General features: G+C 46.9%; 1 protein-coding gene across 5 annotated transcripts in view; it reads left to right on the forward strand.

Moving 5' to 3' along the window:
• LOC119963079 (collagen alpha-1(XXV) chain) overlaps positions 1 to 25,599 on the forward strand; it is an 816,994-nt gene that overhangs the window by 775,156 nt on the left and 16,239 nt on the right. For 3 of the 5 annotated variants that reach the window (XM_038791652.1, XM_038791653.1, XM_038791654.1), the window contains 4 exons: positions 10,089 to 10,142; positions 16,049 to 16,075; positions 16,630 to 16,674; positions 23,917 to 24,003. In XM_038791652.1, coding sequence (XP_038647580.1) covers positions 10,089 to 10,142; positions 16,049 to 16,075; positions 16,630 to 16,674; positions 23,917 to 24,003 — 213 coding nt within the window. The remainder of the gene's footprint in view (positions 1 to 10,088; positions 10,143 to 16,048; positions 16,076 to 16,629; positions 16,675 to 23,916; positions 24,004 to 25,599) is intronic. The other 2 variants (XM_038791655.1, XM_038791656.1) reach the window with 1 other exon arrangement.

Genomic DNA, 25,599 nt, shown 5'->3' on the forward strand with positions numbered 1-25,599 from the left:
TAGCTATTAAAACAAGCTAGCCAATGCTTGAATGTAGCTGCTGCGTTAGCTGCGTGGGGGCTGAATCGTAGACATTCCGGCTGGATGCGGAGCTCCATCCCTTAAAATCTTGTAGATTAAATTGATGCGCGATCAATAACTACTGAAACGAAGGAGTAGTCCGAATTGAAGGCTTTAATCTACAAGATGTTTCCCCAGCAGCTCGAGTACAAGAAAGAAGGATGGCTGCTAGGAAACACGGGTTCTTATACCCCACCTCACTGGGCGAAGCTACCTTACGTCCTGACCAATGAAAAGACAAACACGGGTCAATGAGCAGCGAGCCTTCTCCACCAATGGTAGCTCACATTCCCAGGTACCGTAGTACTTCTAGTCATACTGCCACAACTTCTTCCTCATCAGACCCCATCTTAGAACTCTCATCAAAGATTCTTGTTCTGTAGCTTCTGTGGTCACCTTGGACATGGCTTCCTGTTCTGACTCAGCTGCCTGTTCCGAATCGGTGTTGAACTCATCATCAGCACTCTGTGCAGTTAGCTTTGCAATCAGGTCAGCCGTGTACTGCACATGCTCTGCTAACTTGGATTAGCTTTAACCAGAAGTCAATAAGCTTCTTTTGCCATGGCTTGACTTTCTGAGTTCTCATTGCTACATTCTGTGCTGTCTTGAGCAAGCTGTGTGCGTGATCTCTTGCAGTTCTTTGGATGATCATCATTCCAGTGCTTTCTTTTGGGAGACTGCTTGTAGAATTAATTTGGCCTGCCAACAAGTTGATCTGAAGTAGCAAGTGCCTGAATCACTTGTAAGGTTTGTCTCAACTTGGTGCTACATGTAGCTCCGCGAGTAAATAAACCCTTTATGGTTGGTACTGGTTTGTTGGCATCAAATTTGTGCTTTGTATTGGTGGTCATTGTTAGAATGCCAGACCCTCCCTCCCGAGGTTGGGGGGGAGGGGGGGGGCAATGGTAATAGCATGGACAGAGCATCTCCTCCCTCCTGCTGCTCCTCGCTCCCTGGGCCAGACACTAGCCGCCGCGGACAGCAACGCTCATGCTGTCACCCTCCGGGTATTTTTTGGCATGGATCATTTGTGGCCTGAAGTTTCATCAACCTCGCGTGGCAGCTGCAGACTGTGTCCAGCACTGCCACAGTCGGGGGGAGCCACTCCGCTGGCCAGGGGGGCTTTGGCGGGGACTGGGGGGGCTGGTGGGAGGTGGTCCGAGGGTGGGGAGGGGGGTTACAGGGGGTCACAATCTGGCAGGCTGGCCTGTGCGCGGCTGGCACCATGTTGTATGGCTTAACCCTGCAGGTCGCCGCCATGCACATACGGGCCCACAGACCCAGCATTTCTCTGTCCGTATCTGCAGGGAAAGCTGGGGGTTTTATGTGGTGCGGCTGCCAGCCCTCCATCGGGCGGAGCAGGGGTGGCACCGACATTTTGGTCTTAATACTAGACACATGCTCCGAACGTAGCCTCAAAATCGGAGAATCCAGCTGCTGGAACTTCATTCCTTAACGCACTGTGGGTGTACCTACACGAGATGACTGCAGTGGTTTAAGAAGGGAGCTCCCTTCAGGGCAATTCAGGATGTTTAATGAATAAAAATTGGATGTTTACAATGGGAATTTGTTATGTGATTAAGTTGGACGTATGGTGCTTTTTAGAATTTGAGAGTTTTTGTTGTTTCAGTGTGTAAGGGTTGCTAGTCCTGCACAAGGTGAACCACCAGCCCGAGTACAAACATAAACTGTGAGGTTGTAGGGGTGAGCAGGGGATTTTGAATCAATGCAGCATTTTTGATTCTGCTGCACTCTCCTTAAATCATGACTTGTACTTCATGTGGAATCTGTTTGTGACGGCCACGCGAGAGTGGAAAAACCCAATTACCTACAAAGCAGGACTCCATTTCCAATCTGAACAATTTCATCATTAGCATAAGATAAACAGCCTCAGGATTTTCCTAATCCACAATGTGACATTCCCAACATGATTTTTTAAAATCAGACTATTGCAGCTGCTACTGCAGTGTTGAAATCTACCAAAGCTATTATGTTATCTCCTTTGTTAAAAAAAGTATTGAGAACATGGTGACAAACAATCAGACCCTCCCCATTTGTGGTTTTGATTTCAGCTGTAATTTTCCATGAGGCATTTGACTGTTTATAGATTTCATTTCATTATCCATACATAAGTTCATACAGAAATTAATTTATGGTAAGCTGCTTGTTCATTAGAAAATATATATATAAATGAATAACCGCAATAAAAGCAAGAAAATCACCCCATTTCACAGATCTAACTTTAATTAAAATGTCTGTTAAAAACTATTTCAATGCATTAAAGTAATCAGCCAGTGAGTCCCACTCTGTGTGCATATCCTTGTCCATACATCAGGGGCGGAATTCTCCGATCGCCTGGGGCCGGCGTAAATCCCGCCCCCGCCGTGGCCGGAATTCTCCGCCACCCGGGAATCGGCGGGGACGGGAATCGCGCCGCTCCGGTCAGCGGGCCACCCGCGGCGGTTCTCCGGCCCGCGATGGGCCGAAGTCCCGTCGCTGTAAGGCCTCTCCCGCCGCCGTTGTTTAATTGTGTATGCCCCTTGGCCGCCCATCTCTACACTATTCCCTCTAATTCAACTCATCATCTACTTTCACACCAAAATAGATAGTAACTATTTAATGTCCACATCATGAATCTTCACATCATTAACTGGCCTTTTCCGAAAGTCTTAACTAGTTCTTTCACCTTGTTTTTGTTCAGCTTATGAGAATTGTTATTGCATCATTTTACAAACGTATCCACTGAATCCCTATAGTTTATTTTGTTATTCCTGATGAGTCATGAGTACATCATCAGCCTACTTCAGGATTGTTATGTAGTCATACTCTGATTGAAAATCATTCGTATAGAGGATAAGAAATAAAGTTGACAATAACAGGCCTTAAGGAGACCTAGCATGGGCTCCGAATAAATCCCAGAAACTAACCCCCTTTGGGTTCCAGTGTGAAGGAAATCAAAGATCCAACGTAGAAGAGTGGGAATGATATCAAGGCTTTTCAATATTTCAATCAGTTTGAATGGTTGCATGGTATTAAAAGCTGAATAGAAATCAACAGGGAAGCACAGTTGTTAGCACTGCTGCCTATGGTACTGAGGACCCTGGGTCACTGTCCATGTGGAGTTTGCACATTCCCCCTGTGTCTCCGTGGGTTTCGCCCCCACAACCCAAAGATGAGCAGGATAGGTAGATTGCCCACACTAAATTTCCCCTTAATTGGAAAAAAAAATAATTGGGTATTCAAAATTTTAAAAGACATATAATTTATGAATAGAAATCAACAAAAGTTGCATTAACCCAGTTGCCTAATCATTTTCTGTGCTGTTGGATCAAATGGACCAAGGCCAGAACAGCATCGTCCACTGGCTACAAGGTTGATAGGCAAACTCTAACTGATCAATATGTGGAGCAACAGGATTTAAAAGATATTTTGAGCACATTGTGGCTATCAATGTAAAAGTAACTGGTCTGTAATCCAGAACTTGAGCATTGTTGATAAAAGAGACATGCTGTCGAAGCATTTCATCTTGCAGTCATCAGGGCAGCTTGCAAAATAAACCAGTGATCAAGGCAACAACAGTTTATACTGGTGAGAAGACATTGCTGATGATTGGCAAATGGATTCTGATTAGTTCAGGCATTGCCATGGAGAATACAGCAGAGAACAGTTAACTGCCAAGCTTTTTGCTCAAATTCAAACCAGACAGATCGACTCTGATCAGCCAAGGCATGGTCATGGGGACTAAACCAGACGATGGCTGTCCCATAAGCTTTAGTTTAGTTGGAAAAGGCATGGATACGCTCCTTCTGTCTGCAAAGGACAAGACCCTGTGTGTGAATATATGTGGCTTCTAGCATGTGAAAGTAAACTACACTGTGAGCCCAACTGATGATCTCAAATTGAGTTTCAGTGTAATTCTTAGCATAATCAGGATTGCATAGGAAGTGCTGTCAAACCAGCCAATATTGAAAAACTCAAAACAATAGTGTCCAACATTAGCTGTGATTCCAGGATTGGACAACATTTGCTAAACAATCCTGGCTCCGGAAAAGCCCTGTTCACCTCCAGCCCCAGAAAAGCCCTACTTACCCTGAGGAAGAGTCCATTATAACAGTTGTAGTAGCAGAGCATTTAGAAATACATAATATAATCAAGCATGGCTTCATAAAGGGGAAAACATGCTTGACAAATATATTAGAATTCTTTGAGTGGTAATGAACAAGGTAGATACAAGGGAATCAGTAGATGTAATAATACTTGGATTTCCAAAAAGCTTTCAATAATGTACTGCACAAAAGGCTACTTAATAAGATAAGAGCCCATGGTGTTGGGGGTAGTATATCAGCATGGATAGAGGGCTGACGAACTAATAGAAGACAGAAAGTTGGGATAAGAGGGATATTTTCAGGAAGGCAACCTATAATAGTGGAATGCCACAGAGATTAATGCTGTGGCCACAATTATTTACAATATATATAATGATTTGGACGAGGGAAGTGGCTGTCCTATTGCCAAGATTGCGGACAACACAAAAATAGGTGGGAAAGCAAATGGTGAGAATGACACAAAGAATCTACAGGTGGATGTAGACAGGTTAACTGAGAGGGCAAATTTTTTTCGATAGAATATAATGGAGGAAAATGTGAAGTTATGCACTTTGGTAGGAAGAATTGGGAAATCTTGCCAAAACTATACAAGACACTCGTTAGCCTGCACCTGGAATGCTGTGAATAGCTTTGGTCCATTTATCTAAGGAAAGATATGCTGGCATTGGGAGCAGTCCAGAGAAGGCTCACTAGGCTGATCCCAGGTATGAGGAGAGGTTGAGTAGATTGGGCCTGTGATCATTGGAGTTTAGAAAAATGAGAGGTGACCGTATTGAGACATCTAGGATTCTCAGGGGGCTTGACAGAGTAGATGCTGAGAGGATGTTTCCTCTTGAGGGAGAGTCTAAGACCAGAGGGCATAATCTCAGATTGAGGGGTCACCCATTTAAGATGGAGATGAGGAGGAATTTCTTTTCTCAGAGGGTGGTGATTGTGTGGAACTCTTTACCAGAGAGCTGTAGAGCCTGGGTCATTAAGTATGTTCAAATCTGAGATAGACAGAATTTTAATCGGTAAGGTTATCCAGGGATATGGGGATAAGGTGGGAAAGTGGAGTTGAGGATTATATCAGATTAGTCATGATCTCATTGAATGGAAAATAGGGTGCGGAAAAGGGGGAAAAGAAGAACAAGGAGAGAAGAAACGATGAAGGGGAAGGGGGAGAAAAAAATGCCAGAAGGGACCCAAGAGAAAGGGGGCACCGGAGGTGGACGGGGCAAAGGGCAAACCAGCTTGGGCGAACGAGTCAACACGCGAAGCAGCGGGAAGAATGTATCGCCGCATCCAAAAGAGCTGGACGGGCGGGCAACCTCTCCCCTGGGGTTAGAGGGGGGCGTGAATTGGAAGGAAGCCATTGCCGAGGTGGTGAGGGAGCAGCTGCAGGCAATCAAGGCAGAGTTAAAAGCAGACACAGAGGCCGCAGCACAGGCAGCAGTGACCAGGGCCATGTCAGGGGTGCAGCAGGCTCTGACCAGAATGGAGGAGAAAGTGGATGCCCAAGGGAAGATACTGGAAGCCCAAGGGAAGATACTGGAAGCCCAAGGGGCAACCATTAAAGAGCTGGAGAAGGCAGCGACTGACGTGAGCGACCGGGTCATGTCCCTGGAGAGGGAAATGGCGAAACTGAGTGCAACACAGGGGAGCCTGAAGGGCAGGGTAGACGACCAGGAGATTAACTCGAGAAGGCAAAACATTAAGATAGTGGGCCTGCCAGAGGGGATAGAGGGTAGAAATCCCACAACATTCGTGGCTGCGATGCTGGGCTCCTTAGTGGGGCGGGAAACTTTTCCCACCCCACCGGAAATAGACAGAGCTCATCGGTCACTGCGCCCGAAGCCCAAGGAAGGGGAAAAACCGAGAGCAGTTATAGCCAGACTGCACCGGTACCGGGATAGGGAGACAATCCTGCGCTGGGCCAAGGAGAATAGAGCCTGCAATTGGGACGGGCACGCCATCAGAATCTACGAGGATTTTGGAGCGGACATAGCTAAGAGACGGGCGGAGTTCAACAGAGCGAAAGCAGCTCTCTATAAGAACAAAGTACGTTTTGGTATGCTGTACCCAGCAAAACTCTGGGTCACATACCAACACAAGGAATATTTCTTTACAGCCCCTGCCGAGGCGAATAGATTCGTTGAGGAGCACGGGCTGGAAAAACGCCATGGGAAGTAGGGACGAGGGGCCCATGGCAAGGAGATACGTCATGCCGACGGGGGGGTGGGGAGGGGCGAGGCAAAGCCAGCCCCCTCCCCCCTGGCAGGAGCACCCAGGAAAAACAACCCAATGCCCAAGGGCCCGCTCCAGGTGGGAGGCCAGGCCCCGGCACGAGGGAACGGGAGTACTGGAGAGGGGAGAGGGGAAGGGGGACAGCAACCTCCGAGCGGGGAGCCACCGTGCTAGCAGGAAAGCTAGCGAAGGGGGCGCGCAACAGAGCAGGGCCGCAGCGCACCCCCAACAGGGGGGAAGGCGCCAGGCAGGGGAGGGGGGGGATCACCCATCAAAGGTGGGAGAGCAAATGGGGACAGGAATGGGGGAGAGAGGGGCAATGGAGGGGTACACAGGGGTATCCCCGAAAGGGATAGAGCGGGGGGGGGGGGGGCACTCGGGGGGCGAGAGACCAGGGAGGGGAAATGCAGGGACGAAGGGACAAAAGAGGCCAGAAAGGGAATAGGGCCACAAAGTGCCACAGACAAGGGCTCGAAACAGGGAACTGCTGCAAACACCCACCCAGTACGGTCTGTGGGTGAAGGGGCCCCCCGGAGTGCAGGGGGCTACCCGCGTGGCGGACACACAGTGGACGGCCATGGCGGGTGTCCCCGGGACAAGGGGGAACCCCGGAGCGCAGGGACCCGACCGCATGGGGAGAGCAGTGATAGTGGACATCCTGGACGGCCCCCTAACAAAGGGAAACCCCAGAGGGCAGGGGCGCGTCCACCGGACAAATATGGTTAACCCCACAGGAGCAAGGGGGCAGAAGCCCCCCACCAGAATAGTCACCTGGAACGTAAGGGGACTTAATGGCCCAGTGAAGAGATCTAGAGTCCTCACCCACCTTAGAAACATGAGGGCCGACATAGTCTTCCTCCAAGAGACGCACTTGAGGGAGCAGGACCAACTGCGGGTAAGAAAGGGCTGGGTGGGACAAACCTATCATTCCTGTTATGGGGCAAGGGCCAGGGGGGTGGCGATCCTGATTGGCAAGAGGACAATGTTTAGGGCGACAAAGACGGTTACGGACCCAGGGGGACGGTATGTCATGGTCAGCGGGGCCCTGGATGGGGCGCCGGTAGTCCTAGTTAACGTGTATGCGCCCAACTGGGACGACACGAGCTTCATCCAAAAGACCATGGCAGAAATCCCGGACATAGCGACGCACCGACTAATCATGGGGGGGGACTTCAACTCTGTACAGGACCCAACGACGGACAGATCAAACCCCAGAACGGGGAAAACCTCAAACATGGCAAGGGAACTCAGTCACTATATGGAGCAGATGGGAGCAGTAGACCCCTGGAGATTCGCCCACCCGGGGGAGAAAGAATTCTCTTTCTTCTCCCCAGTACACAACGTGTACACCAGAATTGACTTCTTTGTGGTGGGGAAAACGGTGCTTCCAGAGATAGACAAGGTGTAATACTCCGCAATTGTGATATCAGACCACGCCCCACACTACATGGATGTGCGGCTAGAGACGGGAAGGGCCCAGCGCCCCAAATGGAGGTTGGACGGTGCCTTACTAGCTGACAAGGCCTTCAGCGAAAGGATAGCGCGGGCCATAGCGGAGTACACTGAGATCAACCAAAACGGGGAGGTCTCACCCTCCACGTTCTGGGAAGCGCTTAAGGCCGTACTAAGAGGGGAAATCATAGCCTACAAAGCGCAAAGAGATAGGGAGGAAAGGGTGGCTAGGCAGAAGCTGGTCGACTCCATACTGGAGGTAGACCATAAATACTCCGAGGCCCCGACCGTAGAACTCCTGGCGGAGAGGAAAGAATTACAAAGGAACTTTGACCTGCTCTCCACCAGGAAAGCAGTACACCAACTCCGCCAGGCACGCGGGGCCCTATACGAACACGGAGACAAAGCCAGCCGCCTGTTGGCCCACCAGCTGAGAAAGCAGGCAGCCAGCAGAGAAATTGCGCAAATCAGAGATACCAGAGGCACGTTGGAAACAGAACCAGAGAGGATTAACAAAACCTTCAAGGCCTTCTACCAAGAGCTGTACACCTCAGAGCCCCCAACGGGGAAGGCTGGGATGAACCGGTTTCTTGACGGACTGGACATACCAGTTGTGGGAGAGGGCAGAAAACGGGATCTGGAAGCACCACTAGCACTGGGAGAGATCATGGAGAGCATTAGCTCCATGCAGGCGGGGAAGGCGCCGGGACCGGACGGATTCCCGGCGGACTTCTACAAACAATTTGCGACAGCGCTGGCCCCGCACCTGCGGGAGATGTTCACAGACTCGCTAGCTAGGGGCACATTGCCACCCACGTAAAGCCCTGCTAACTCCCGGCCCCGGTAAAGCCCTGCTAACCCCCTATCCCGGTAAAGTCCTGCTAACCCCCTGTCCCGGTAAAGCCCTGCTAACCCCCTGTCCCGGTAAAGCCCTGCTAACCCCCTATCCCGGTAAAGTCCTGCTAACCCCCTGTCCTGGTAAAGTCCTGCTAATTCCCTATCCCGGTAAAGTCCTGCTAACTCCCGGCTCCGGTAAAGCCCTGCTAACCCCCTGTCCTGGTAAAATCCTGCTAACCCCCTGTCCCGATAAAGTCTTGCCAACTCCCGGCTCCGGTAAAGTCCTGCTAACCCCCTGTCCCGGTAAAGTCCTGCTAACTCCCGGCTCCTGGTAAAGTCCTGCTAACCCCCTGTCCCGGTAAAGTCCTGCTAACCCCCTGTCCCGGTAAAGTCCTGCTAACCCCCTATCCCGGTAAAGTCCTGCTAACCCCCTGTCCCGGTAAAGTCCTGCTAACTCCCGGCTCCTGGTAAAGTCCTGCTAACCCCCTGTCCCGGTAAAGTCCTGCTAACCCCCTGTTCCTGTAAAGTCCTGCTAACCCCCTATCCCGGTAAAGTCCTGCTAACCCCCTATCCCGGTAAAGTCCTGCTAACCCCCTGTCCCGGTAAAGTCCTGCTAACTCCCGGCTCCTGGTAAAGTCCTGCTAACCCCCTGTCCCGGTAAAGTCCTGCTAACCCCCTGTCCCGGTAAAGTCCTGCTAACCCCCTATCCTGGTAAAGTCCTGCTAACCCCCTGTCCTGGTAAAGTCCTGCTAACCCCCTGTCCCGGTAAAGTCCTGCTAACTCCCGGCTCCTGGTAAAGTCCTGCTAACCCCCTGTCCCGGTAAAGTCCTGCTAACCCCCTATCCCGGTAAAGTACTGCTAACCCCCTGTCCCGGTAAAGTCCTGCTAACTCCCGGCTCCTGGTAAAGTCCTGCTAACTCCAGCTCCGGTAAAGCCCTGCTAACTCTCAACCCTGGTAAAGACGCTCGGCCTGGGTAAAGCCCTAGTCATCCCAGGCCTCAGTAATAACTCAGTTAACCCCCAGCACCCACCCAGCTCAACCGGAATTTACACCATCTGGCCTTCCATCAGCATCAGCAGCCCCACCACCCAAAAATCAAAAGCCAACTTGAAAATAAAATCAAAAAAGAGAGAGAAAGCAAAACAAACAACTTAATGAGAAAAGGGAAACTTTAAAGAAAAACGGAAAGGCTAAAATGAGGAGCAAAAACCCACGTTGTCACATTGCAGTGCCACTTTTGAATTCTGGACATGTGCTTTTTAACCTCATCACCTCCAACAGGGCCTCCCTGAACTTTACCGGGGCCAGGAGCCCTCTGTGACATCTTAAGATAACAGAAGCATTTGAGAATGCTTACTTCTTCATAACTGTGATTGTTTAGTTTATGTGAAGTGTTGTCATTTCAGGGTGAAAGAGGAACACTTGGTAACCCAGGGCCAAGGGGACCCACAGGCTTGCCTGTAAGTATACTGAGTGTTAGTATGTCTAACTGCAAGAGGGGACAGTGCTACTTTGTGCAGATTTTGAATTAATGCCACAATTACAAATGGCTGATAATTAGTTCACGAACATTTTATTAACCCTGTGACTGGAATTTACACTTTAGAAGCTTATCGGAGCAGTTTCTGTGATGAACAGGATGGGTTGTGATGGATTCAGAAACACAACTCAGGGTGGTAAAGACTGCTAAAGGGTGGGATTTTCCAGCCCCTACCACTGGCAGGATCTCCTACTCCCGCCTGAGTCGACCCCTCGTAGCTGGTCCCCTGACAACAGGGCAGACGAGCCACACAGAAGTCCATAGACTCCGCAGAACCAGAAGATCCTGTCGGTGGCCACTGACTCGCAAATCCACGACAGGAAATCATGCCACGGTAGGACTGGAAAATCTTGGCCAACATTTTAAACAAAAACAGAAAGAGCCGGAAAAGAGCCGGAAAATCTATCCAACACTTTCTGGGCAGGATTTACCGGCCGCGCCCACCTGGCGACCGGAAATTCCCACTCGAGTTCAATGGACCTTTACATGGTCTGTGTCCTGCCCATGGCGATCTTGCGGCGGCTGGGGCTGAAGAATCCAGCGCTATGTTTTTACTTTGGATTCTTGCCATTTGTGGTATTTTGCTTGTCGTTCAAAATGTGCTTCAGTCCATGAGAGCAGTTTGTATTTATATAACCACAATGATTGTGACTGTGATGTGCCCATTGTGGAAATGGTTTTAAAAAAGGCCAGTTTTCCAGCTTGACATTAGCAAGGTATTATTTGGAAGGAAAGGTAAAGGAGCAATGAGGGTAGATTTTCCTCAGATCGGCCATTTTCTAGGCATGTGAAGGGGAGAAAGAGTGGACATCTGTCTATCAGAACTCAGATCACTTTGCACAAATTCGATATTATGCAAGGTGCCCCACAATATATGTATTTGTAGGACACATACAGCCGTGTAATTTCAGAGTTAGGTGTTTCTGGACTTGCACAAATTGCTACTTCAGTTACAATTGTTGGGTGCCTAAGAAAATTCTGATGAAGGGACCAGTTGCTGGAATCGCCCATAATGGTTCACCTGTGGGGGGGACAGGTGGGGTGGGTGTGGGATCAAGTCAGTCTTGATCCATCAGAGGCAAGTAAAGGTGGACCTTCCTCATCCCAAAGATGATCTGGTGAATTTGGTATTTCATGATTGCTGCTTTCTGGGAAGAACAACTAAAAGGCCCAATCCCAGGAGCAGGGCTTATCCCAATCCTGAGGTGCACAAACTGGTCAGAGATCTCGCTTGAGATTTGGTCAGAAGAAAGCAGGTAGGTTCTTCCTCACAGGCACAGGACACCTGTCAGAGGCACAACGAATATCGATAGCAAAAAAACAACTCTTAGTTCCCCTCAAATCTGAACCATGAAAGTACCAGCCTTTTCATTTACCTAGAAACATGCAATATTAATCACTGTGGGGTTATTCTTCTATGAACATCAATGCTATTTTATTTGCATATGATGCCAAATGTAACACCCAAGCCTTGTGACTACTAAATGGCCACAGCTTCACAATAGTGCTCTTGAAATATGGCCAGTTTTTTTGAATAACTTTTTCTACTTTTTGAGGGGTCTCCTGATTGAGGCACCCTCTCTCTGGCTTATCTGCGACAGCGGTTGCCACCTCTGGTGGGACTGCCACTCATTGCTAGAGGGCCCCGTATTGGGCTTTCAGCCGAAGGACCCCCACACATCATCCTTAATTAAACGGTGAGCATGTATCACCCCTTCAAAAATAGCACATTACACAGTATCACAGTATCGGAAGCAGGAAATGATCCCAGTGTAGGGGTCCCAACACTAGGACTAAAATCCAGCCCAATGCTTGCGACTATACTTGAATTCACCTACTGCATAATTTATTTCTGATGTTTCTCAGTCATTGTTCATTTTTTTATAGTAATTAATGTTTAATTCGGTGACTGGAGGCCCTGTGAAAACTGATGCAGTGATAGAAGTTACTGTTGGATGAATGATTCACTGTGTGTGTGGAGTCTGCACATTCTCCCCGTGTGTGTGTGGGTTTCCTCCGGGTGCTCCGGTTTCCTCCCACAGCCCAAAGATGTGCAGGTTAGGTGGATTGGCCATGATAAATTGCCCTTAGTGTCCAAAAACTGCCCTTAGTGTTGGGTGGGGTTACTGGGTTATGGGTATAGGGTGTGGGCTTGGGTAGGGTGCTCTTTCCAAGAGCCAGTGTAGACTCGATGGGCCGAATGGCCTCCTTCTGCACTGTAAAATTCTATGATGTTGAAATTGCATTACTCTGTCCATTATTGAACAGACATTTATGTTATGTGAAAGCTTATCCAAGCTCCAGTCACTTAAAAAGCAATTTAACATTAAAGCAAATCATTTGAAACATTTTCTTAAGTGTACCTGGCTTTCTCTTTTTCCTCTGTTCTTTGTTCCTTCATGTTGTCACTGTTTCTATGATTTTGGCAGCATTGTTTCACAGTCACTTGGTAATACAGAACTTGAATATTGCTGAAAAAGAGTGGTTTTTATCTTGCATGCATCAGGACAAATACAAGAATGCTAAATTTCAAATGATCATGCCGATTTATGCTGCAAAAGAAAAGGATATTGACTGGTTGGCAAGTTAACTCTTATTCGGCTGAGTTATTGTCATCGTAAAAGCAATGCAAAACTGTACTCCCCAAGCTCCCAGGTAATTCAAAATAGGTGAACATACTCCTTTAGTTTGCAGAGAATGGCTCCCTGCTAATGAACGTATGTTGCTTTAGCAAGCATAAATCAGCAATTTTATGAGCTTGATGGATTATCTTAAATTGATTCTTAGTGTTAGCGCACTGAGATTGTTCAGCAAATGTTGCCCAATCGCAGAATCACATCTAACAGTAGACATTCGGTTTTGGGTTTTACGAGTGAAGGCTGGTTGAGAACGGTCTGTACTCTGCTATATATGAACCATTGAATGAACATGCTGTTTGACTTGATTAGCTGATTACTGGGACATAAAGCCAACGTATGGCATTGCGCCTATACTGATAATCATATATACATTCTGCCTATCACACAACTGAGCAAAGTCATGTATCAATGTAAGTACTGATGCAATGCCAGCTAAAGTCTCAGTGATTGGCTGATGGAATGAAACAGCATGGCCAAATGTTTATGTTGAACACGCGGGTACATGCCCGACCCAGAATCGCGTGAAATCATGTGAGAAGTCATCAACTCGCTCACATGCAATGTAACGGCCAGTGGGCATATTTCTGACCTCAGCAGGCAAGCGGGAAATTAAGCCCATAAAGGAACCAATTGTCAAATGATTTTACGTGGCCTTTCCACTTTTACAGCCGGCGGGTGTGCCAATTGGCTAGGCGGCCTTCATGTTTTCACGACAAACTTCATCCAGAATGAGATTAAATATTCAGGTTTAAAGAGAATAGAAGAAGACATTTGATGAATGATGTATTATGTGATTTACTGTCAACTACTTGACTTTGCAGTGAGACATGGTTTGCAACATTTTATCGAACTACTTTCATTTTTACAATACTGCAGCTCCCAGCCTTCAGGGAGCACCCTCTTGCATCTACACATCTCTCAGCACCCACCCTCTACTTGCACTCCCCTGGCAGCACTGAGCCTTTCTCAGCACCCATTTCACACTGACTTTCAATCAATTGGCCAGTGTGAAATCACAGTCAGGGGCCGATCACGACCAGAAGGGCATATCACATCTGCTTCTGGGCCCGCTGATTGCGCACGCCCCATGAGTGCAAGATTTGGGCTCATGTTCCTTCGGTCATTTGTAATAGGCAAATGATCAACCAGCCTGCACTTACAAATCCCGAAACAAATCTATTGTTAGATGTGATTCCACAATTGGGCAGCACTTACTGAACAACCCTGAGTGCGCTAATTGCAACTTGCTTGATTGACAGACATCCACAAACATTCACGCCCTTCACCAATACACAGCAGCAGCAATGTGTGCCATCTATAAGATGCACTACAGGAACTCACTAAGTCTCCTTAGAAATTACCTTCCAAACCCACAAATGCTACCAACTAGAAGGACAAGGGCAACAGACACATGTGAACACCATTACCTGTAAGTTCCCCTCCGAGCCTTCACCATCCTGACTTGGAACTGTAATCACAGTTTGATCACTGTTACTGGGTCAAAATCCTGGACCTCCCTCCCTATCAGCATTGTATTTGTACCTACACCACATGGATTGCAGCATTTCAAGAAGGCAGTTCACCACCATATTCTCAAGGGTAATTTGGGTTGGGAAATATAAGCTGGTCCAGCCAATGATGCCCACAACCCCTGAATTAAATTTTAAAAAGCCATCCTAACAAACGATTTAAGATAATTTGTCCAATTCATAATGTGGATCTTTTACACTTGCTAGAAACTACATACATTTTGTGCAGGGACGCGTTATCTGCAAATAAAAGGAACTTGTCCAAGTCTTGCACCTTTTTAAAATTACATTGGAGCTTGAGGAGCCTAATACTCCCCGTTGTTTTCTCCATGACAATGCCTTGGCCAAACAGCATTGATTTGACAGCCAATCAGCGACCGTTTCTTCTGCAATATAAATTGATGTGGTCATTTGAAATTTGGTATTAACTTGTTTTAAAGTTTAAGATAATTCCTTTCTCAATCTTGCATGTCTCACAATTCATTTTGAAGATGGAAGCTATAGTGAGAAGAACATCACCTTTGATTGGTTGAAAACCTGGTGCATGCTGATTTCCTAACCAGCCATGCCTGGTGTGTGAAAACCTACATGGTTGTGCCAGAGACCACATTTGCAGATGTTTTGTGTTAGATACTTGCTACTGCCGGACAAACTGGGGTAGATCATCATTTATACTGTGTGGGCAGTCATCTGGTGGGACAGGTCAACCACCATTTATAAAACCCCGGTAGCTACAACAGTGGACTGAATTTAAAGTAGGATGAGAGTGGGGGGGTTGGAGGCAGGACGACCATAGAATTGGAAGGGAAGGCAGGACGCCAATTGTTGTCCCGACTCTCTCTGTCTCCCCCATCCCCAGCCTCCACAAGACCCCGGCTACTCTCATTTGGCCCTGCCTGACTGGCCCTGGCATGCTTGACCCATTCCCCTCTTCCATCATGGCTGCTCCAGGACCTGCTGCAGTACCAGCAATGGTCACCATGTCTGGTGGTGCTGTTGGCACTGAAGAGCTGTCAACTACCTGACTGGCCAGAAGCTGTGAAGGACAGACTCTCCACCTACAAAAGGCATGGAAACCCCAATGGTAAACAGATAATTGCCGAATTGGCATACAATCGCATCAGGGCTCCTGAAAATGACCACACCTGGATTGTCACCTTGTATAATACACAAACCAAGGAGCCCTGGAATTGCTATGTTCTAGCGAGTTAATAAATAAGTTGCCCTCAACAAGTCCTGCATTCACAATTTCTCAAAATGCGAGTGTGAATTTGCACCCTGCTCTAACTGAAGAGTCAAGGAGACCTGATGCCTGCACAGTTTCTTTCAGGATTCTCCAGCTCGTCCAGCAAAGTAGGACCTACCCCTGTAGAAATTCACCCTCCGTGTTTCAGCAAAACATCATTCAGGATCGAAGAGACACTGACCTGAGATATGAATGAGCAATCGTTACAATAGCCCAAAGAAAACAGCAGCACCGAACATCATCTGTTGGATTTTATTTAGGACTTTTGAAAGTGTTGGATGTGACTTGGATGAACCAAGTTATAAATCAGTTGATGTCCAGTCACAGGAAATTAGAACCCGAGAATATTGCATTGAATATAAAAATTGAAAGCAGATGTGTCAGTCATTATGTATATGTTGTTCTTTGACAGGGTATCGATGGAGATCCAGGGTTAGATGTAAGTCCCATTTCCTTTATACTCCTGTTTCTACCAGCCTCTTGTTTCTAAGGATTACAAGTGTTTTCACTAAAAAGACCATCCAGAATTTGTAAAATATTTAACCTTTTGTCCAAGTTTTGTTCAATTTTTTTGTGGATTTCAAATTGCCTGAATGATTTTCAGTAAAATGATTGCTATTAAGGAGAAGTAGAGGTGTACAGCAACGCTCATTGCATATTTAAGGTATTTAACTGAGGAATAGATAGTTGGATGTCTTTCCTTTGGAAAATACATTTTTGTCAATCTACCTAGGTGAATCTTTTCAGAAAATCAAGATAACTGACAAAATTAATCAAGGCAAATTGTTTATCCTGACAAAGGATTTAAATAGCAGGGACACAGTTGAAAATTAGGAACAAGAAGGAAATTATTGGAGATTGAGAAAAAGTATCTGTTCCCCTTTACACCAGTAAAATGTGTCTGAGTAAACAGATTCTTTGTCATTTTATTTTTTTCACAGCGGGCATTACAAATTTATTCAGAGTTCCTTTGATGACTTGTTTTACTTTCAGGGTTTCTCTGGTCCGAAAGGAGATAGAGGAGAGAGGGGAGAAAAGGTGCAGTTACAGATATGTTTATTCATGACTGTCTTCAAATGGTTGTTTCCATTGTTCGTGAAATGAAATGATCCGTGAGCATGAGAACCAAATGCGCTTCGAGCTCCAGTATTCCTTTTTAATCTGCATTGGGCACAACACAATACAGTGAGTGAGGTAGCCTCCATTCACTCGATATGGGCCTGTTGTATTACTTTCCAATTGCAACTGGACATGGTACAGTGAATACAAAAGAAAATTATCGAACTGATAAAGTACATGACAATTAATTCACTCAGATTATTTCTCAATTCATTCCAAACTGTTTCTTTATCATGTTCCATGTCATATGGATAATCATTGATGGATAAAAATAAAATGCAAGGGGTTAAACATCATGCAAAAGTTGTGATTGTAATGTGTAAAGAACTTTGGTGAAGGCAGTAGCATTTTCACCAGACCAGTAATCCAGATTCGCAAATCAAAATAATCTGGGGGATCTGGGTTGAAATCCCAATAATAAAAATCTGAAATTAAAAGTCTAATGATGAGCAGAAATCATTGTTGATTGTCGTAAAATCCCTTCTGGTTCACTCGTGTCCTTTAAGGAAAGAAATTTGCCATCCTTACCTGGTCGGGCCTACATGTGACTCCAGATACACAGCAATGTGGTTAATTCTTAAATGCCCTCTGAAATGACCAAGCAAGCCACTCTGTACAAAGGCAGTTAGGGATGGGCAATAAGTGCTGGCCCAGCCAGCGACATCCACAACCCATGAATAAAAAAACAATTGTATAAATGTTAGAACTTGGTTCATTATCTTACTAATCGTTTTGCGCCTGAAGTAAATGTCAGGCAATGATGTCCACAGCTTGCAATAGTGGAACTTTAAACAGTTTTTTGTGTTGACAGTAAGTTGTCTATGGCCCTTTGCAAGATCAGTTAATAAATCTGTTCTTTTCATGCATCCAAGTTGCCAGTGAAGTTGGGAGATTTGTTCCAAAGTACTGCCTACTAGGTAGAACCTGTAACTACATTGTTATGAGCAAATGTTTGCATGCAAGGATTTCCATTCGGAAATCAAAACAGAAAGTGCTGGAAATCTTCAGTAGGTCTGGCAGCCTGTGTCGAGAGAGAAAGTGACTGTGCGATTTAATCACTGTGTTGCGCCGAGTGCGGATCTGGGCACGCCGGTTAAATAGCCTGAAAGGCCAAAAATAGAGATTCGCTCCCAGCGCAAATCACTTTGCTATCTAACCAGCCCGCTCCCGATGGCGAGTTCAGAACCATGCCCAAATATGGTGAGCATATCATTAGCCTTCATTTGCATTCATTTCCAATGCAGCCCTGAACCTTTAAGCCACCTGTTCATTCCAAGGCTTCAGGGTGGACTTGTGCGCCATTTCCCAAGCTACAGCCCACAAGTGCATCCGTGATGTCACAGATGTCCTGTTTGCTCAGGGATCAGACTTTACCAACTTTGAGCTCGACCAAGCCCACCAAGATGTCCGGGCCCCAGGTCCAGGAGTAATTGATGGCAATAATGTTGCCTTGCACGCACCAGACATCAGTGAGGGCTCTTCATTAACAGGAAGGCGTTCCACTCCCTGAATGTTCAACTCGTGTGCGACTACCACCTCCAGATCATGCACGTGTGTGCATGTTTCCCAAGGTGTGTTCATGACAGCTACATCCTAGGACACTCTGAGATCCCTGGCATCTTCGAGGACACCCCAGGATGGGTTGGCTCTTTGGGGATAAGGGGCACCGGCTGAGATCTTGGCAGATAACGCCAGCGCAGAGGCTGAAGACCCGAGGCAGAGGCCCGATATAGTGAAGCCCATGCTGCCACCTGTGCTGTAATTGAGCCGTGCATTGGATTGCTCAAAATGTGGTTCCAATGCCTGGACCGCTCTAGAGGTGCACTGCAATACACCCCCACCCACACCCCACCCCCATCTCCGAGAGGGTTTCCCACTTTGTGGTGGTCTGCTTTCTGCTTTCCATCCACAATCTGGCACAGCAGCAGGGCGATATACTGGAGGAGGAGGAACATGCAGCCCCGCCCAAAGAGGAGGCGAACCAGGAGAAGCTGGAGGACGAGCCCGGGAAAGACTCGTAGGAGGAGCCGGAGGATGGAGGACAGGCGGAAAGGGTCCAGAATGCTCGGAGGACTAGGGATGCCCTCATCCTCACCCGATTCTCATAGGACAAGGGTTTGTCCGTAAGATCACCCCCTTCTCCTCCCCAATCCCTCCTTCTCCCTATCCCCCTCCCACCCGGATTCCCCTCCTCCCCAATCCCTCCCAATTCCTCTACTCCCCCAATCCTCCTCCCCCCATTGCCCATTCTCTCCACCTCCAACTACCCTGTTCCACCATCTAAGGGTCTGTGTAACATTACCCCAGGATGATGAATTGTGTCGGAACTGTCAGTGGGTCAATATACAAGGCAGGAGAGTGATGATCGCTCGCTGTTAGGGAAGCTCCTGTGCTCCTCTTGCTGCTCACAACACGCTCTCACCCATCCTCTGAATGGGGTCTGCATCGGGGGTGGGGTTGCAGGTAGGCCGATTGTGAAGATTAACACGACTGAGGCTTCGCATGTATCAGGTGTAACGTGCTCTCCCCAACATGCTCAATCAGTCATCCTCTCTCTTCTTGCTCCTCCGTAGTCTGTTGCTGCGTCTAGGTGTGTCCCCAGGATACACATCAGAGGTGGAGGCAGCCTTATGCTTGCTGCTCTCCTCTGGCCTTTGATGCCCTTGGTAGACATCCTCTGGAGGGCCTGGGGGCGGCAGGCCCCAGCCGACTTACTGGTGTCACTGACATTGCCATGCCATCCTGTTCTGCCTTCTGCCCTTGAGATGCACTGGTGTCAGGAGGGAGGGATTCAGAAGAACTGGAGATCACCACTGTCTCCTTGGTGGCAGGCCCCGTGTTGACCTCCAGGGCTTCCTCCTCCCTGATGGCCTTTACGGCCCTGGGGGTCTCCATGAGATGGAGGGGCAGCTGCAGTGAACTCCAGAGACCTCTGCGTCAACTGGCTCTGTCAGTGCTGGTGGTCCCCCACCGTCTACACCATGGTGTCGACGCCCTCAGTGATACTCCTCAGTAACTGGGCCTGGCAATGTCCACCTGCTTCTGGGACATATCCATCAGCCACTGAGACATGATGTCAAGGCCCTCAGCCATAGTTGTCACACACTGAGCCATGCCTTGGGCACCATCACTCAAGATGCCGACGTTAACATCGTGCTCCAAGCTTTCCACTGCAGTTGGCATCCTTGCAGTGTTGGCCTCGGTGCCATGCATCATCTCCTATGGCATCATCGGCATCATCTCCTGCGCCCGTACCCTTTGGGATTCCTCCATTCGGCTGTGCACTCACTGGAATGTCACTGACATCCCCTCCTGTATGTCACGGCTGTGTTCTATCTTATACATCAGATTCCGGAGGTCCTTGCCCAGAGGCTTGACATCTGACTGGGACCCAGTTGAGTCCTGGGATCCAGCAGACCTCTGAATGCTGACTCCCTTGGATGTTCCTGCCTCCACCTGATTTGCATCAGCAACTGTGTGATGCTCACCAGATTGTGCCCTGTAAGCCCGTCCACCACTGTGGCCCACCGAGGTGTACATCTCTGCAATGTTGAAAGGTGGGGTTGATAGCTATGTTGCCTCAGTGGTGGGCTCCTCAGAGGTCTCATCCGAGGTGGTCTGTTGGGTGGTGGTTGGGGGGGAATAGCTCCGGATGGCCCGGACCCATCAGATGGAGATCCTGCGAGGCAGTGGACATGTGGTCAGTGAGAGGGAAGGATCATTTTGTCTGACATGAGCAACTCACTTGAAACAGGTCATCTGGGTGAAGGGGCAGTGGATCCTCACCTCTCTGACGCAGGCCGACCTTGCTGTTCTCTGTAAACTGTGATTTCCACGACCCGTTTCTCATACTGGTGAGGACTCAAATCTATGGTACTCCGCACGCCCCCCCCCCCCCCCCCCCCCCCCCCCGTCTTGACCCTTTCTCACTTATTATGGGCTACCTTCTCCTACGGGGACAAGAGAGGGCTTTGTGAAATGCATGTTTGATGGAGCGGGGTGTCTTTGGCAGGTGGCATGTGTGGGCACCGAACCTGGACATGAAGGGGTTGTGCTGGTGGGTGCCAGTATGTTCTGAGGAGCAAGCACAAAGATCGGATGCGAGGAGGTGCAAGGTGTCAGCCAGGAGGGGTTGGGAATTTGAGGGGTGGCAGGTGCAACTGATGCCAGGAGCGAGGTAGTAACTTACCCTTGCAACTCAATGGAGGGCATTGGTCTCCTTCCGACATTGGACGGCGGTCCTCCTGGTCATGATGCCCGAACTGACAGCCATGGCCACTACGGTATTGGTGACCTTGCTGCTGGTTCTCTAGCCCCTCAGGGGAACAGGATGTCCCATCACGTATAACGGCATCGAGAAGCCTGGCCAGGTCGGCATCCCCAAAGCGAAGAGAAATCTGCACGCTGCCATGATTGTGTGTTGACTGGGAGTGAGGTGGTGAGCAAGTGTTTAAAAGCAGTTCCCCCTTGTTAGCAGCGAGATGCTGAGGCATGATTCTGGCGAATCAGACGACAAGGCAGCCAGTAATGGCAAGAGGCCCATGGGGGCTCATTTCCGGCACTAAGTGCAGTTAAATACGGGCCGCTATCTCGCCAACGTGGGTGTGAAGAAACACCCCACCAAACAAACCCAAAATCACACTTGGGGCTTGTTTTAAGTCTACTCTGACTCCTCCAGAAGTGCAGCATCTGCATTATTTTGGTAATATTTCAAATCAGATTGTATCTTATGTTTTGACTTAAAAAATTAGCCAAAAATAATGACCGCAGTGTCAATATGCACAAGATTTTTATACTTAAAATTATTCCAGTGATGTAAACCATAATGTAAAATCCTATCAATAATGTTGCGTTAACCATTTTTCCTGGATCTTAGTCACAAAAATTTGGAAAAGGTAATGAACCAAGTTACTAGATTTATTTTTATTTTTCACCTAATGTATTCCTAGTTTTAGGGAAAAGCTTTGTCTCAATGAAACCCCCCCCCCCCCCCCCCCCCCCCCAAATTCTTGATTTTTATTAAATTTGTCAGCAGGTGGAATCCCCCCCCTCCCGAGCTGTTTCATTTTTTGTATCTTTTAGGGTAATTAGGTCAGTTGGACTCAAGAAACTGGAACAGGTAGCCTCTTACTTTTGCTACTCACCAACTAGAAGGTGTCTACTAGAAGGGCTGATTGTGCCTTGGTCACCTATACTCTGATTCTTCTCCAGCCAAAAAATTTGCAACAACAAAAATGAACTAAGTTTTCCCAATTACTTTATTGTTTGACATCTTAAAGCCTTTGATCGAAAAGTAAGGTGCTTATTTTAATGAGCCCATGTGAAATCAGTAATGGCAAAGTAAAACAAATGCAATAGTGGAAAGTGATTGATTGAACGAGGTAATCAGGAATACTGAAGCATTAGCATTTGGATTCCGACATGAATGTTTTTGAATCAAGCACAGAGGTGTTTGTTTGGAGACCATTTTTAAGTTGCATGTAAAATCCATCCATAGGTTTCTTGTGGTTTTGTATGAGCTGACTAATGGCATGAACCAGATAACCACATCTCATCTATTGGCTGTAAGACGATCCACAACACTGTGTAGGCTGCATTAATTGTGTCCATCGAGGGCTCTAATGTAGACTGCATGAGTTGCCCAATTTTGTGTCGACCGTGCAAGCCAGTCTTCCACATCCATTTATATAGGCCAAGAAAAGGCAATATAACTGGATGGATATTTAACAAAGTCCTATTGTACTCCTCTGACCACTAAGTGTTAGCATTTTAGTTTTGGTACTTTAACTTTTCCATTGAAAATAGTGAACAAAGAAATGTCATATGTGCAAAGTAAGTATTTGTCTGCTGGCATAGCTGACGGCAATTGCAAGGTGGTGCACTGTCTGAACTATCAATCAACAGTTCATTTTTGAAGGTGTATATGTTATCCATCTCTTGTTGATGGTTGATTGTCTGAGTGGGCAACACTGGCAGCGAATCTTGCCTGCAGCACGTTGTGAGGAGATTATGGGCAGCATTACCGCAGCTTCCCAATATGGGCTGCCAGCTGGTAAAACACGTCGCCAGGAGCACCTACTCAGAAAATAGACCTGTGTGTGCTATCCATCCACAGCCCTCCTTTTAAGTGTACAAGTTATCCAACAATAGTGGTTCTAATGTCTTAAACAGGTCTTTTCCCGGTCAGACATTTATTTTAAAGACATAATTGGTATGAAATGCAATAAAGACTGTGATCAAACCACTGGCACAGTTTTGTAAAAAGTATATAACTTTGTACATGCAACTTTCCAAGACCAAATCTCATCAATTAAATTATTCAGAGACTAAAATATCAAGGGATGTATTAATATTTTTTTTTAAATACTTCTTTCATTGGCCAAATGCCATGTTTCATATTCTTGAGGGTGTAATTCCCTGATAGTTGGACATTTGCTTTGCTAGATATCTCATAGTATTAGGAGGGCTGTGTTAAATGATTATATTTTATTTCCATTTTGCTTCTAATTGCACAATTGATTGAATTGTTTTCAGTTTGTAGAGGTAGTGTCCTTTTCCATTTGCCTATGCAGCACTTGTGAATGAGGACAGTGACCACGGACTGCAACATGTGTATCATTGATGTAGAAAATTGCCAAAGCGCTATACAGCAGATTTCCGTTTGTCACAAGAGCATTCTTAGGTAAATGCAAAGGGCCACTTCCTCTGTAGAAACGTTCTTCCTTCCAGATGCTTTTTATTCAAGTTGTTCAGATTGAAGCATGCTTCACTTTCCTGGAGGTACCTACCTTTCTCCTTCCCCCTTTGCCCTCTGAAACCCAAGCATATTGGTTCCCACCTATGGACCTGCCCCACCCTTTTAATTTTTACTCCTTAATTTGACTGCTATAATAAAGAGTTGCAGTTTTACCTCTTTCTGAATATAACTTTGCTCCTAAGTGCTCCTGCAACCTCACTAATTCCCCTTTTTTTCTAATATCACCCTTTATCCTCACTGAAGTCCCTTTACTCCTTATAACCGCCGAGCGTTTTTCTGGCTTTGAACTCATTATTACTCTTTTAGTGTTTAATTCATAGTGTTCAAATTGGCTTAACTTAATGTACATGTAGCAGTGTCTGAGTTCACAAAACTTTTTTTTGACCAAACCATTGTGTCCACAGGGGGAAAAGGGAAAGAAAGGCAAAAAAGGGCCAAAGGGGGAGAAAGGAGAACAGGGTGCCCCTGGATTAGATGCACCTTGCCCATTGGTATGTCTCTGCTGTGTATTGGTATTCACACATCTAAAGCCAAACAGGAGAGAGGCACATTTTGTCCCAGTGCAGTGCACATGGTGAAATAAATTAATTATGCAGTATTTTAATCGAAGATTTCATGGCGAGCACCAGCTCAGCTGAACTAACCATCTACAATATTTGTCCTGTGGCATTCGGGTCACAATGAATGCAAGAATTGTTTGCTGTATGTAAGGGGGTTTCCATCCCTTCACAATATTGTGCAGTGGGGCATTCATCTTCACACAAACACATCAAATATTTAAAAGTCCATGGGCAGCACAGTGGCGCAGTGGTTAGCACTGTGTCTCACGGCGCTGAGGAGCCGGGTTCAATCCCGGCTCTGGGTCACTGTCCATGAGGAGTTTGCACATTTTCCCCGTGTCTGTGTGGGTCTCACTGCCACAACCCAAAAAAATGTGCAGGAGTCGGTGAATTGGTCAAGCTAAATTGTCCCTTAATCGTAAAAAAAGAATTGGGTATTCTAAATTTTTTTTTCAAAATCCATGCCACTTCAGATCCTCCGTTTTTGGAGGGGGGGGGGGTGGTAGGAAAAAGATTTCAATCTTGCACTTCGATGATTTGAAATGTACAACCCAAGATGGAGACACAAGAACAGTTTGACAAATTGAGCATCTGTTTCTTCAAATTAAGATTATTGAGATTTTTAAGAGTAAAAAGTGGAAGAGAGGATGCTCAGTTTCATGTCCTTGTATATTTCCAGCTTGGCTTTCGTTATGGAAACCCCTCTCTCCACACACGGCCCATTGATCCACGAGCAGCTTCTCTCTCCTGTTTGGAAACTGTCAAGTGTTGGCCTCTCAGCAGGCAGAGCAATTCATTTGTCAATAACAATGCAAGTTGATTTCAATAAACAGGGACTCCGAGGCAATAAGGGGGAAAAAGGGGAGCCAGGCCAGCCAGGCCTGGATGGGCTGGATGCCCCTTGCCAATTGGTACAGTATTCTTTTTCCTACCAACCCTGCATGAAGTCTTTAATTAGGCAGTCTGTCACAATGCAAAGCAGTGGTCTGATCCTCTTTGCATTGCAGGTTTAATGCATGCGCATGACTGGACCTTCCCTCAATTAACGTATCCCAATGCAAGAAGGGTGTGCTTGTTATTTATTTACTGACCAGTATGTAACATGTGCTGTATAATCTGACCCTGATAAAGTTCTTTCCAGGGTATCACTTAGGAATTTGGGGAAAAGCATTAGGATGGAATGCTCAGAGATAATAATGAAACATCAACATATTCAGAGTATTAGAAATTCAGAATAAGACTGCATTGGTCCTTATTAGAAATATCTTCAACAGGACCCAACCTTCTTCAGTGGATTGAAGGCTAGTCAGTTCTCCTTTAACATAGCAAAGAGAGGAATGTAATACAAATGCATTAACCATCCTTACAATTACATTTCCAATAGTGATTTGTATCCTAATTATACCTGGGTTTGTGTATGCAAGACAATTATTTCTAATGGGGAGAATTTTAACCCGTTTCCCCTCATGACGGTGGAGGGGTGGGGTTAAGTGGTAAAAGTGTGAAAGTGCCCCCGAACCCACAATG

The sequence above is a fragment of the Scyliorhinus canicula genome, chromosome 3, assembly GCF_902713615.1.
Source record: "Scyliorhinus canicula chromosome 3, sScyCan1.1, whole genome shotgun sequence".
Taxonomy (NCBI): Eukaryota; Metazoa; Chordata; class Chondrichthyes; order Carcharhiniformes; family Scyliorhinidae; genus Scyliorhinus; species Scyliorhinus canicula.